At 37.5% G+C, this 15,740-nt stretch overlaps 1 protein-coding gene across 1 annotated transcript; it reads left to right on the top strand.

The window, feature by feature from the left end:
- The first annotated feature begins 6,634 nt into the window (after positions 1-6,634).
- Positions 6,635-7,573, top strand: LOC126067382 (olfactory receptor 5D18-like). The gene has a single exon (XM_049869187.1). It carries the CDS (start codon positions 6,635-6,637, stop codon positions 7,571-7,573), a length of 939 nt encoding a protein of 312 aa, XP_049725144.1.
- The last annotated feature ends 8,167 nt before the right edge of the window (positions 7,574-15,740 follow it).

Here is a 15,740-nt window from a genome sequence, read left to right as displayed (position 1 = left end):
AAGGCATTTTATGCACCTTTTAAAAAATTAGGCTATTGCTTCCTCATATAAGTCCCTTTTCTGTGATTCCTGTTAGGGCTGTTTCCCAGCCCTATCCCAAAATGACTCCAAAGAGTGAGCACTTCAAATGTTAGTGTGTAGCTTCTCCCAGCTTCTGTGCTCTCCCTGAACCTCCTTTTCCCCATGTCTAGACTTATCCCAACTCTTCTATACCTCAGACACTGTCTGGAGTTCTTGATCCAGCTCCAGAAACATTTGCTTTGGCTTGGAATAAATTATATCATTAGATTGTAGTTTTGTTGCCTTGTGGGTGTGGGTGTGTATAATTAATGAATTTATTTTTATTGTGTTTGGATAGTATACTTGACAAAGCAATAAGGCGGCAGCACTTTGTTGCTAGTCAAACTTATTTTGAAATTATTTTGAAAATAATTGTTTTGGAATGAATTAAATCCCAAAACGTTGGCACTGGGCTTGTAATAAACCTGTGTCATGAAGGCTAGTTTATTTTATGAGACACAATGCCTTGTCTCTCTTTTTTTTTTTTTCCTGCCTTAAGAAAACCACTTAATTCTGTTTCATCTGAGGATGCTTCTAATGAATCTGTTTAAACTGTCACTTTCAGAATCAATAAATTGTATGACGGTGTGATTTTTTCTCTCTCAATTCAATGTGAGCAATGCTGTCAACTCATCTTAGAAAAGGTCTTTCTGATTTGTTAACTTGACTTTAAAGTTATTCTTTGTGTGTCACTTTCCAAACATATGGAGGAAGCATTGAGTCTCTGTTGGGAGACACAGGTGGATGTGTTGTGTGATAAAGGGAAATAATTCTTGTCTGAAGGTTTTGTCATTGGATTCTGCAGATCTTATGATTGAGCACCTTTGCACTTGAAACAAACGAAAATGTTGAGGAGGAGTGAGGAAAAGGATCATTATACCACTGTATAAACAACAAGCAACATCATGATAAATGGAGAAAAGATTGAAGTTGTCAAGGATTTCATTTTATTTGAATCAACAGTAAACACCCATGGAAACAGCAGTCAAGAAATCAAATGACAAATTGCATTGTACAATCTTCTGCAAAAGACATCTTATAAACCAAATCAAAAAACCAAATCCATTGCTGTCGAGTCAATTCTGACTCATAGCGACCCTGCAGGACAGAGTAGAACTGGCCCATAGAGTTTCCAAGTAGCGCCTGGTGCATTTGAACTGCCGACCCTTTGGTTAGCAGCCATAGCACTTAACCACTCCGCCACCAGGATTTCAGACATCTTATAAAGTGTCTATTATTAAAATAGTGTTGTCTTTTGAAAAAGAGATGTTCAAGAGCCATATGGCGATCTTTCCTTAGCCATATGAGGAAAAGATGAATTTGGATCACTTTCTTACTCCACACATCAAAACAGGTTACGAAAATAAAGTTTAAAATTTAGATTACATGAATATACAGAAACTTCATATCAAAAGCAAGAGAGAATAAATTAAAATTAAAAAAGAAAAAATGAGAAATCACCAACTGTATCACAGAGTTGAATAGAAAATGAAAATTAGTCCTATAGAAAAATGGACATAAGATATGATTAAAGAGTCCACATTAAAGAAAAACAAATAGTTCTAAAAGGTATCAAGAGTTGCTCAACTGGACTCATAATAATAGAAGCACAAATGAAAACTACACTTAGACATCATTTCTCACCTATTAGAATAGCACATAGCATTCAGTCAACTTATATTTGATAATTATGTCTCCTATTGATACACATATCTTGAGCGTCGAGCAGCTAAAGCAAAAGGAAGAATTGATGAAGTAAAAGAACTGAACAGTAGATTTCAAAGGGCCTCTTGAGACGACAAAATAAAGTATTATACTGACATGTGCAAAGAGCTAGAGATGGAAAACCAAAAGGGAAGAACACGCCCGGGTTTCTAAGCTGAAAGAACTGAAGAAAAAATTCAAGTCTCGAGTTGCAATAGTGAAGGATTCCATGGGGAAAATATTAAAAGATGCGGGAAGCATCAAAAGAAGATGGAAGGAATACACAGAGTCTTTATACCAAAAAGAATTAGTCGATATTCAACTATTTCAAGAGGTGGCATATGATCAGGAACCGATGGTACTGAAGGAAGACGTCCAAGCTGCTCTGACAGCACTGGCAAAAAACAAGGCTCCAGGAATTGATGGAATATCAATTGAGATGTTTCAACAAACAGATGCAGCCCAGAAGGTGCTCACTGGTCCATGCCAAGAAATATGGAAGACAGCTTCCTGGCCAACTGATTGAAAGAGATCCATATTTATGACTATTCCCAAGAAAGGTGATCCAAATGAAGGTGGAAATTATAGAACAATATCATTAATATCACACACAAGCAAAATTCTGCTGAAGATCATTCAAAAATGGCTGCAGCAGTACATCAACAGGGAACTGCCAGAAATTCAGGCCAGTTTCAGAAGAGGACGTGGACCAGGGATATCACTGCTGATGTCAGATGGATCCTGGCTGAAAGCAGAGAATACCAGAAGAACGTTTACCTGTGTTTTATTGATTATGCAAATGCATTTGACTGTGTGGATCATAACAAACTATGCATAACACTGGGAAGAATGTGAATTCCAGAACACTTAATTGTGCTCATGAGGAACCTTTACATAGTTCAGAGGCAGTTGTCTGGATAGAACAAGGGGATATTGATTGGTTTAAAGTCAGAAAAGGTGTGTGTCAGGGTTGTATTCTTTCACCATACCTATTTAATCTGTATGCTGAACAAATAACCCGAGAAGCTGGACAATATGAAGAAGAATGGGGCATCAGGATTGGAGGAAGACTCATTAACTACCTGCATTATGCAGATGACACAACCTTGATTGCTGAAAGTGAAGAGGACTTGAAGCACTTACTCATGAAGATCAAAGACCACAGCCTTCAGTATGGATTACACCTCAACATAAAGAAAACAAAAATCCTCACAACTGGACCAATGAGCAACATCATGATAAATGGAGAAAAGATTGAAGTTGTCAAGGATTTCATTTTACTTGGATCCACAATCAACAACCATGGAAGCAGCAGTTAGAAATCAAAAGACTCATTGCATTGGGCTAATCTGCTGCAAAGGACCTCTTCAAAGTGTTGAAGAGCAAAGATGTCACCCTGAAAACTAAGGTGTTCCTGACCCAAGCCATGGTATTTTCAATCGCATCATATGCATGTGAAAGCTGAACAATGAATAAGGAAGACCGCAGAAGAGTTGACGCCTTTGAATTGTGGTGTTGGCGAAGAATATTGAGTATACCATGGACTGCCAAAAGAATGAACAAATCTGTCTTAGAAGAAGTACAACCAGAATGTTCCTTAGAAGCAAGGATGGCGAGGCTGCATCTTACATACTTTGGACATGTTGTCAGGAGGGATCAGTTCCTGGAGAAGGATATCATGCTTGGCAGAGTACAGGGTCAGTGGAAAAGAGGAAGAGCCTCAACGAGGTGGATTGACACAGTGGCTGCAACAATGAGCTCAAGCATAACAACTATTGTAAGGATGGCGCAGGACCAGGCAGTGTTTCGTTCTGCTGTGCATAGAGTCGCTATGAGTCGGAACTGACTCAATGGCACATAACAACAACCCAACAACATTGATACACATAACTGATAACAGTGGGAGAGTATGGGAATGTTCAGGAGACTGGGGAAGATGACTTTGAAATACAAATTGTTTCTTATAAAATGTCCCTAATGATACTATAATTTTCCTCCGGGTTTTCTAGTACAGCTGAGAAAGGTAGTTAATTTTAATTGTTTATTTTTTGTCCTCTAAAGAATGAGGCAAGAGATAGTCTCTAGGGTTCATGACTTAAGGTTGTGAGTACAGATGTAATACGGCATACACTTCACTCCCATCCAAGTTTCCCAGATGCAGGAGAAGCCTTTCCTTTGCCATTAGCAGGTTTGTTTTAAAATTCTAAAGTCATAGTGTTATTAACTTCAATGTCTTGTATCTAGGAAACAACTAATGGGTAATATGTAACCTTTAGATGTAGAGAGATCATGAGGAATACAGAGCCATAGCAAAAGGTGCATATCTGATCATACAAGGAACAGAATGTGCACTCTTTATGCACAGTGTGTATAGAGGACTATATAGTGCCCTGGATGACAGATACCTGAGATGGGGGAATAGATGTGCTCTGAGTTTTGGGAATGTGTATTTTCTTACTTTTGTAAATTTTTGGAGCAGTCGTCAAGGTACAATAGACAGGCATTTAAGCAGAACAGAATAATCAGTGATTAGACAGAATCTTTAATAAAAAATAATATTTATCTATCAATTTGTCAATCAACTTCTCTATCTATCATCTATCTATCTACCTATCAATCTATCTTTCAAGCTTTAATTAAGATTATAAAGCATGTCGTGAAGAACAGGTGTCTACTGAGATCAAAAGAACAAAGAAATGGGAGGAAATTATATGGAAGAAGATTTTAGCTCTCCTATCTTTATTTCCTGGACTGTATATTTGTTATTAATTTAGCATCCATATTTAGGAGAAAAAGGGCAATGACGTTAAATACATGAGTTTGATCAAAATTAAGGTTTAAATGCCTTAGATAAATAAAATATGGTGTTAAAAATGTTATGATTAAAATTACTGTATGTGTGATGCTTTGGCTTTTGAGCACTCAGATTTATACAGGAACATGATAGGGTCATTGAGGATCTCAGTCCAGCACAAAACCTGATACTTTTATTTCTTGGCCATTTGATAATGATTTGTTAGGTTTCAGAATAAGAGAAAAACTTATAAGAAATCACAGACAGAAAAAATTTCCAAGTATGTTGGGATGTGAGAGGTGCTGGCTACCAATTCTAGAAATACAATGATTCCTTTATATTACTGTTTTTACATGAAATGACTTAAACATGCACTACTACTCCATGCTTTTATCTTCTACAGACATAATATAGGGACAGAATGAATATTCTAGGTGTGTTGAAGGAAGAGAAGTAAGTTGGAGATACTTTGGGAATGGGAATTTCTCAGGCAAAGTGTCTTTATTCCTGGTGTATAAACGTCTCTAAATCCCATTCTCATGTGTGTCATCTGGATGCTGCCCTCAAGTATATCGTTGTGGCACATAACAATGTCAGTGGAATGCTTCCCATATTTAGAGTCCCTAGTTTGCTCACAAATTAAAGGGAGTGATCATTGATAAAGGAAATATATTAGTAGGTGTGTCTATAAAATGGACCAGTGTTTGGGTGGGGAAATGCATACGTGGTTGGGGGTCATAGGCTGGTCTTGATCTGCAGGTCACTGGGAAAGTCAAGGCTTCTTCTGGTTTGTATTATGCCACCTCTAGAGTAAGGATGTGGACCAGAATATTTTTATTTTTTCATCTGTTCTAATTTCTTTCTATTCCTGAAGCAATTAGAAAGAATAGGAACTTAAAAAAAAAATACCCTACTGGACAGAATAGAACTACCCCATTGGATTTCCAAGGCTGTAAATCTTCCCAGAACAGAGTGCCATAGCTTTCTCCTGCAGAGCAGCTGCTTGGTTCAAACCCCTGAAACTTTGGATAGCAGGGAGTACTTTTAATCGCTGAGCTGCCAGGGGTCCTGAGTGGAATTTAGGATTTCCTGATAGGGAAAAACATTAAAAAAAAAAAAAAATCCAACTTGGAATCATGATGACTCCATATGTGTAAGAGTAGAACTATCCTCCAAAACGTTTTCAATGGCTGACTTTTCTGAAGTAGGTCACTATCCCTTTATTCAAAGGTTCCACTGGGTGGACTGGAACCTCCAAACTTTTGGATAGGCAGCCAAGGGCATTAACCATTGGCACGACTTAGGCTGATGAAGCAAATTAATTAAGATTTATTTTGGTACCAGGTTTACTGTGTCAGAAGGAAAAAAAAACAAAGGCTAGCATACTGTGCAGCATTAACAATAAAAACACAAATGGGAAGTGTTAAGGCTGTCCATTCTTTATTTCCATAGTGTGTATATGTACTGTGTTAGTTGATAAAATAATTTAGACAATTCTGATTTTTGTTATTGGCTATGGAGCTGACGTAATTTGTCACTGCATCAGGTGGGGCTTGTCTGATAATATTCAAGGAGAACTGAAAGTGTTAAGTGAGGATTTGATTTAAAATTACCATATAATCCCAGGAGGCTTGGTGGCATAGTGGTTAAGAGATTGACTGCTAACCATAAGGCTGGCAGTTTGAATCCAGCTGCTCCTTGGAAATCCTATGGGGCAGTTCAATCTGTCCTATAGAATCACTATGTGTCAAAATTGACTTGATGGCAATGAATTTTTATACAATCCTTAAATCTCATTTTATATATTCATAAATACAAAAAACTAGACTCAAGACCTTAAATAAAATTCAGTTCAATAGTTTTTCTTAAGAAAATTAAAAAAAAAAATGGTTATCATGTTTTAAAATTTTGGTTTAGCATTTATTAATTAATAAACACATAGATTCTGTAAGAGACATCTTTTCCAGTCTTAGCAAAGGATAGTTGACTAAGCTTCCTGTATCGTTACTATGTTTATTTATTTATTTATTTATTTAATTTCCAGGACTGACTTTTAGATTTCAATAAACTGAAGCCATGTTACTCTCAGAGAGAAATAGAAGCACAGCCACGTTCACCCGTTTGGGCTTCTCAGATTGCCCAGAACTGCAGACACTCTTCCTGGTATTTCTGGCCATCTACAGTCTCACTGTTGTAGGGAATCTTGGGATGATTGTAATCATCAAAATTAACCCCAAACTTCACATCCCCATGTACTTTTTCCTCAGCCACCTCTCATTTGTGGATTTCTGCTATTCCTCAATCATTGCTTCCAAACTGCTGGGGAACCTAGTTGCAGAAGACAGAAGCATTTCATTTTTAGGATGTATAGTACAATTCCTTTTCTTTTGTACCTTTGTGGTGACTGAAATCTTTTTATTAGCTTTAATGGCCTATGACCCTTTTGTGGCCAGTTGCAACCCTCTACTCTACACAGTTGCCATGTCGCAGAGACTCTGTGCTATTCTGGTGGCAGGATCATATACATGGGGAGTAGGGTGTTCCTTGATACTCGCATGCTCTGCTTTGAAATTATCTTTTCGTGGTTCCAACACAATCAATCACTTCTTCTGTGAGTTCTCCTCGCTTCTCTCCCTTTCTTGCTCTGATACTTCTCTCAGCCAGTTGCTGGTTTTCATCTTTGCTACATTTAATATGGTGAGTACATTACTCATCATTCTCACTTCTTATGTGTTTATTGTTGTCACCATCTTGAAAATGAGTTCAGCCAGTGGACGTCGTAAGGCATTCCCTACCTGTGCCTCTCATCTGACTGCCATCGCCATCTTCCATGGCACCATCCTCTTCCTCTACTGTGTGCCCATCTCCAAAAACTCCAGGCACACGGTCAAAGTTGCCTCTGTGTTTTACACAGTGGTGATCCCCATGTTGAATCCCTTGATCTACAGTCTGAGGAATAAGGATTTCAAGAATACAGTCAACAAAATAATGGACACTAGAGTCTTTTCTCATTGAGCATATTATTTTAGTAGAATTTGTCCCTAACCTTTAAATAAAGTGTGTCCAAAAAGGCCATTTTAGAAGATACATTTAAGATTAATACTTAATTTTGCACAATGGCAAGTATGTGGATATTGTTTCAAAAAGACTAAATTTGGCTTTGTCTCTTCATTGCAGGAAAAGTTCAGCATCTCTCTCATTTTTAGTTTTAAACCTATGCAAATTGTGAGAACATTAACTGGGTCATAATCTGATAGTGAGGAACAAAAGATAATATAGATATGTGGGGCACCTTGCATAATCTGAATAAACATTAATTTCATCCCACTTTCTCATTAAGTACTTGGAATATAGTAGTTTCTCAGTAAACACACATTTTTTTGATGACATATCTACAAATGGCAGTAAAGGTAAGACATAGGCTTTGTCCTTAAGGAATACATAATTTGGTGGTATTCCTGGCGCAATAAAGAACGGGGCTGTTTTCTAGGCAGGCTAGAAGAAATATCTTAAAAGGTTTGAGCAAGGAACAGTTCAAATCCATTTAGAGACATTAGAAATAATCTTCATAAAAGAGGTATTATTTGAAGTTGGCCTGGAGAATGGGCAGGATTTTAGGAGACACATTTCAGCGAAGAAGGCATTTTATTCAGAAAAGACTGAAATAAACAAACTCGAGGAAATAAAAATGTAACACTGAGTCAATCAATTATTATCGAGTGAATACTGTGTAATGTATGTGTGTGCTTGCACCCGTGTGTTCGTGTGTAGTATGTTATATTCAGGTTATTTTGGCATGACTGCAAAGTTGAATAAATTATACCCTGACCGTGTTTTCAAAAGAGCTCCGGTGTGACAGAATGATAAGTTTGATAGGCTGCACCACAGGCTTAGAAATGGATCTCAGAAAACCATTATATGCAAAAAGTAGCGACATCAAGTGCCTGCTCTATTTGTTTGTCAATTAGTTTGCTCACCCAGGCATCGCAAATGTTATGTATAATTTATTTATCTATTTTTGGAACATGGGCATAATTACTGAATCCTGCTCAACAGAACTCTCAATTTGACCAATTCGCCAATGCAGCCTACGTTTGTGAATTACTTTGGCTAACAGAGGTGGCAAAAGACATTGGAGCAAATTCCAAACCTTTGAGAGATTTCAGGATTTTACACCCACTGTTGAAACCTGGGAAGCTGCCATATGAACAAACACAGATTAGAATATTGAGTAATGAGAGAAAAATAACCCAGTTGCCCACTCCTTCCATTATACTCTCTGACAGCCCACCACCAGATTCAAGGGTGAGAAACTCTTGTCAGCTGACCTGCCAATTGATCTCATAGACCTAAGTAAGCTGAGCCCATATCAGCCAAGCATAGACCAGATCAGCAGAACTGCCCACCTGACCTGTACAATAGTGAGCAGTAATAATGATTGTTGTTTTAAAAAATACATTTTTGCATGTTTTCTTTGTATAGTTGGTAGAGTCACTCACTTTCTCAGGTTCTGGCAAGGTTACCAAAAACATATTCCCATGGTTTATCATATGACAATTTAGGGTATTGGTTATTCTTCCACTTAGAGACCCCTTGCTTAAGACAATGCAATTAAAACATTCAGAAAATATTAAAATATTATAATTTCATTGACAATTGCTAATATAATACTTTATAAAATGGAATTATCCTGTATGCTTTAAATTCATTTACATCAACGGCTCGGAGATTCACATTGAGATTATTCAATTCATGGATTGTGATCATGACATGAATCTCATTCAAAATTTCAAATTTAAATCAACCTTTAAGCACACTTCCCATCTCTTTAAGATAAATACATAAACAACATAATTTTGTCGTGTTTTGCCTACAAGATTTAAGGAATCACTGCCAGTTATGTTTTTTTTTTTTTCCTCTCATTCTTTTAGAATTTTGCTATCATTAGACTCTCTTTCTCAGGAGACATGCATTCAGTAACAATAGTTTGTGCTAGTAAACAAATACTGTCATTTACTATATATCAGAATCCAACACAGCATCATATGGGTTAAAACATGTGTCTAATACCAATCATTTCCATGGAAAGAAATCTGCATAAACAAAGACAAAGCCATTTTCTTCCTAGAATGCACTGTGCAGTTCTATTTGTTTTGTAATTATGCAAACACTGAGGTCATCCTGCTGGCCGTGATGGCCTACAACTGATTTGAGACCACCTGCAACACACTGCTGTGCATGGTCAACATGTCCCAGATACTCTGTGAAGAGCTGTTGCCTGGCTAATACCTCTGAGGAGCCATATGTTCTCTGATTTGCATGTGTTTAGCTCTTGAGATCCTGTCCTAGCTCTCAAACATGAGTAAACACTACTTCTGCAATGAAACCCTTTTCTTATCACTTGCTTGATCTGCTGTCTCTATGAATGAACTGCCCTTGGACATTTTCAATTCCAACTCATAGCCACCCTATAGAACAGAGTAGAACTGCCCCATAGAGTTTCCATGGAGGATCTGGTGGATTCCAAAGGCCAACCTTTCAGTTAGCAGCCGTAGCTCTTAACCATTATGCTACCAGGGTTTCCATTGTACATTGTGGCTGCTGTCAATGAGATCATCACTATCATTGCCATCCTTATCTTCTACTTGTTTATTCTCATCGCCATCTCAAGGATGTGCTCTGCAAAGGGAAGACATAAAGCCTTTCCCACCTGTGCCTCCCACCTCACAGCCATCGTTGTCTTCCATGGAACAATACTTTCATTCATTTCAGGCCCAACTCTGGCAGCAGTTTGGACACTGACAAGGAGGCCACGGTGTACCATACTGTAGTGATAACCACGTTGAACCCCCTGACTATAGCCTGAGAAACAAGAATATGAAAAAAGCTGTCAAGAAAATGGTGGATTTCAACTTACTTTCTGAGGAAACATTTTGTTCACTGGACTTAGGATTTCAAAAGGGACCTTTAAGGAGGGGTTTGAATTTGGATGGAAATGGATGAAATGGACAAGGGAGGAGGATCCAGGATACTATTCATACTTCTTTGTTTTCTATTGAGCTTTAAGGCTTATCATAAAATTTCCAGTATCATATAGAAAGTAATTCAAATGCATCTTCTGTTTCCCCTCTTACTCTAAATGCTAAGTGTTTTGATTAAGTCTGTGGGATTGTATTGATCCTCACTTTTTTTCTTTTGTTTTGTGATTTTCTAACAAAATGCACATAAAGACACTTAACTTTTCAACACCGTTAATACTTCTCATAATTTTTAATGAATTTACGTCTTTTTTCATCTAGGGAATGATATACGTTTGTCTCATACAATCATGCACTTTTTTTTTTTAATTTGGAGAATGTTCAAATGAATGAATATATCTTTAACATTTCCCATAATGCACCATGGTAAAGGGACCCCAAACTCCTTGCCTCAGTCATCCTATAATCCAAGGGCTATGTGATTCACTGTGAGAGGCATATTTGTAGATTTGCCAGCCTATTCACGGAAGGAGGAGCTATACTTAGACATCTGGGCAACATTCCAGAATTGTATCTATTATTATTATTATTACAATTATTATTATTTTATGGATTTTTTTGCTGAAAATTTGCACAGCAACTTAAGTTCCTGTTTTAAATTTTCTGACTGTTTTATCCTGATCAGAAGAAAATTTTTTCAGTGACATTAGGTACATTCATCACAGTGTGTTGACATTCTCCTTAATTGTGTTCTGATTGTTCCACTTCTAGTACTCTAGTTTCCCTTTTCCCTTCCCTCTTCTCATTTTTACTTTTGAATAATTGTTGACCTTTTGGTCTCATACTGATGATTTTTTAGTAGATCACTGATCTTACAGGTAATATCCTTTATTTTGTGTGACACTCTGTTATTTAGCTAAAAGTTTATCCCAGGGGATAGATTCAGTTCTAGGTTTAAAGAGTGTCTGAGGATGACAGTCTCGGAGAATCCTTTGTTTTCTGTTGTTCCAAGTTGTCTGGTTTTGCAGTTTTGTTTGTGTGTGTGTGTCTTAGTAAAAATTTGAGTTTGGCTCCATGGTTTTCTCTCATTCTGTCTGTTACCGTCTATTGTGACCCCATTCAGAATGGTCAATGGTGGTAGCCTGGCAGCATCTAGCTCTTCTGGTCTCAGGGTGGATGAGGTTGTAGTTCATGTAGGTTTGGTTCTTCTCTGCTCTTTTGGTTACTTTCTGACTGTTTTGCTCCTAGTCAGTAGAGATCTGTAGTTTGTGTCTTAGATGGCTAATCACAGGTTTTAAGACCACAGACATTTTCACTTCTCTAAGATTCAGATCATTATCATTGTAAACTATATTATGTCAATTGACTGAATTGTCCCATGAGATTATGGTCCAAAAACTTCAAATCCAGAACACCAATGTTGGCAGGTGTCTGGTTATGTATGAGGAATTCCCGTATTTGTGTCTTCAATGAATATATGTGCCTACACCCAAATATTTGTGTTTACACACAACTATAGATACTTCTATCTGTTCTCACCTACATACAAACCTATGCCTACACATATAATGATTTGCATATTTCCATCCCTATGTGCTCAGTCTTTTTTGCTTTGGTTGTGCTGTGCTCACTACCTCCACATTCACTGCCATTTTTCTCTGTACCCAAAATACCTAGTCTCTATAAACTGTTAATTTTCCACCATTTCCCTCCTTGGAAACCAACACTGGACATTGGTCTCCTTATATTTATCTATTCTTGTCATCTTAAAAAAGGATCAATCATGGGGAGCCCTCAGGCACCATTCCAGTTAGTGGTGGCGGTGGGCTGGTACTAGCATTTGGCTGCAGTTTCCTCAGGAGAAGCAGCCAGCCACACAGCCTACTCACACCTCTGGAACAGAAAAACAACAGTGCTCTCAGCAAAACCTAAGTACTTGCATATATTTTACTGAGCCCCTCTCCCAAGACGGCTTCAGTGGCTGACTTCCCTGCACCTGAGATAGGCCTGGTTGAGTGCCTAGAGCCATCCTCCTGGCCTTGGAGAAGGAATACATTTGCAACTGTGGGAAAAAATAATTTGCCAGAGCCACTAATCAGGGGAGTTCAGGACAGAAACTGCTCCTGTCCAGGCATAAATGGTCCATGGACTTTGAATACCTTTCCCCTCTACATGGACCTGTGTGGGTTTATTTCAGGAGACTAGACTCCAACCATTTCAGCTGTGTGGTGGAGAGGTGGGTGTTTCCTGTTTGACATTGCCTTGCCTATGAAACAGGGTCCTCACCTACCCACACCAGAGGCCTAAGGACTGGTAGCTCCACTCAGGTCACACAGCCACCCACGACAGGTGTCCAAGGATAAATGGTACCTCCCAGTCCTTACAACCAAAAACGTTGGGTGCCCATGGTCCTTCTGTAGACCCACCCACCTGTACACCCTAGAGAACAGGGACATGCTTTCCTCAGAGACACAGAGGGGTTGATTCTCAGCCCCTGCCTTGTTCAGAGTGTGACCCCCAGTTGCAACCAGATACTGGTACCTACACCAACCACCCCTGCCCCTCTAAGACTGTAGGACAGAGCCTGTAGCACACACTTCACGATCAGATACCTGGACACTTGAGCTGAATTCATACAAGAAAAGTGCATGGACTCCTAGACTGATATACCTGATAACAGCTCTAACCATCTGGGGACAGGACATCAGAGCTCCAAAGGTGAAAATCATCAACCTATCTCAGTCAAGCAAACTATTTGGGCATATCAAAACAAAACAAAGCAAGAAGCTACAACAGAGTAAGCAAACATAAAATGAACTAGTACAATAACTTATAGATGACTTGGAGACAAATGTCAATATCAAGCCACATAAAGAAACAAACCATGATTACCTCAACAAGCTCTCAGAACAAAGAATCAAGCGATCTTCTGGATGAAAGTGCATTCCCAGAATTACCAGAGGCAGAATACAAAAGATTAATATACAGAACCCTTCAAGACATCAAGAAGGAAATAAGGCATTATGCAGAACAAGCCAAGGAACACACAGATAAAGCAACTGAAGAAATTAGAAAGATTATTCAGGAACATAATGAAAAATTTAATAAGCTGGAAAAATCCATAGAGAGACAGCAATCAGAAATTTAGAAGATTAACAATAAAATTCCAGAAGTAGAAAACTCAATAGAAAGTCAGAGAAGCAGATCTGAGCAAGTGGAAGGCAGAATTTCTGAGCTTGAAGATAAAGCACTTGGCACTAATATATATGAAGAAAAATCAGATAAAAGAATTAAAAAAAATTAAGAAACCTTAAGAATCATGTTGACCCTATCAAGAGAAATAACCTACAAGTGATTAGAGTACCAGAACAGGGAGGGATAACAGAGAAAATTGTTGAAGATTTGTTGGCAGAGAAATTCCCTATTATCGTGAAAGATGAGAAGATATCTATCCAAGATACTTATCGAACTCCACATAAGGTAGATTTTTAAAGAAAATCACCAAGACATATTATAATCACACTTGCCAAAACCAAAGATAAAGAGAGAATTTTAAGAGCAGCTAGGGATAAACGAAAAGTCACCTACAAAGGAGAGCCAATAAGAATAAGCTCAGACTCCTCAGCAGAAACCACACAGGCAAGAAGTCAATGGAAAAACTTACACAAAAATTGTAGGAAAAAAATTGCCAGCCAAGAGTCATATATCCAGCAAAACTGTCTCTCAACTGCGAAGGTGAAATTAGGACATTTCCAGATAAACAGAAGTTTAGGAAATTTGTAAAAATCAAAGCAAAACTTTAAGAAATACTAAAAGGAGTTCTTTGGTTAGAAAATCATTAATATCAGGCATCAACCCAAGACTAGAATACTGGGCAGAAAAATTGGATGTCAACCCAGACAAGGAAATCAAAAAAATAAATCAAGATAAAAAAAAATGCTCAAAAACAGGGTAGCAGTGATGTTATCATGTAAAAGAAGACAACATTAAAACAATAAACAGAGACTAAGAAATGTAGTCATAGATCTTCCATATGGAGAGGAAGATAAGGCAATACAAAGAAATAAAAGAAAAGTTTAAATTTAGAAAAGTAGGGGTAAATAATAAGGTAACCACAAAGGAGACAAACTATCCTACACACCAAATTAAAATACAAGAAAAAAATAGAGACTCAGTAGAAACAAAATAAAAAAATACTGATATAAGCAATGGACAATATGTAAAGATAACCTATTTAACAAATAAAATTCAGTGGGAAAAATAAACTGCCAACAACACACAAAAAATGACATCAAAATGATAGCACTAAATTAATAAATATCCATAATTACAATGAACGTGAATGGACTAAATGCACCAATAAAGAGACAGAGAGTGGCAGAATGGATTGAAAAACACAACCCTTCTCTACACTGCCTACAAGAGACACACCTTAGAAACAAACAAGCTAAAACACAAAGGATGAAAAAATACATCAAGCAAACAAAATCAAAAAAGAGCAGAACTGGCAAATATTAATTTCTGACAAAATAGACTTTAAAATTAAATCCACCACAAAGGATAAGGAAGAATGCTATATAATTATTAAAGGAACAATACACCGAGAAGATATAACTATATTAAATATTTATACACGAAGTAAGAGGGATGCAAGATAAATAAAACAAACTCTATCAGCATTGAAAAGTGAGAGAGACAGCTCCACAATAATAGTAGAAGACTTCAACACACCACTTTTTGTGAAGGACAGGACATCCAGAAAGAAGCTCAATAAAGACACAGAAGATCTAAATGCCACAATCAACCAACTTGACATCATAGACATACAGAACACTCCACCCAATAGCAGCCAAGTATACTTTCTTTTCCTGTGCCCATGGAACATTCTCTAGAATAGACCACATATTAGGTCATAAAGCAAGCCTTAGCAGAATGTAAAACATCGAAATATTACAAAGCATCTTCTCTGACCATAAGGCCATAAAAGTTGAAATCAATAACAGAAAAAGCAGGGGAAAGAAATCAAACACTTGGAAACTGAACAATACCCTGCTGAAAAAAGACTGGATTATAGAAGACACTGAGGACGAAATAAAGAAATTCATAGAATCCAATGAGAATGAAAACACTTCCTATCAAAACCTTTGGGACACAGCGAAAGCAGTGCTCACAGGTCAATTTATAACAAAAAATACACACATCCA

This window comes from Elephas maximus, chromosome 25, assembly GCF_024166365.1.
Source record: "Elephas maximus indicus isolate mEleMax1 chromosome 25, mEleMax1 primary haplotype, whole genome shotgun sequence".
In the NCBI taxonomy this organism is placed as follows: domain Eukaryota; kingdom Metazoa; phylum Chordata; class Mammalia; order Proboscidea; family Elephantidae; genus Elephas; species Elephas maximus.
Note: the sequence above shows the minus strand (reverse complement) of the source record. Positions and strands in the feature narration are given on the sequence as shown.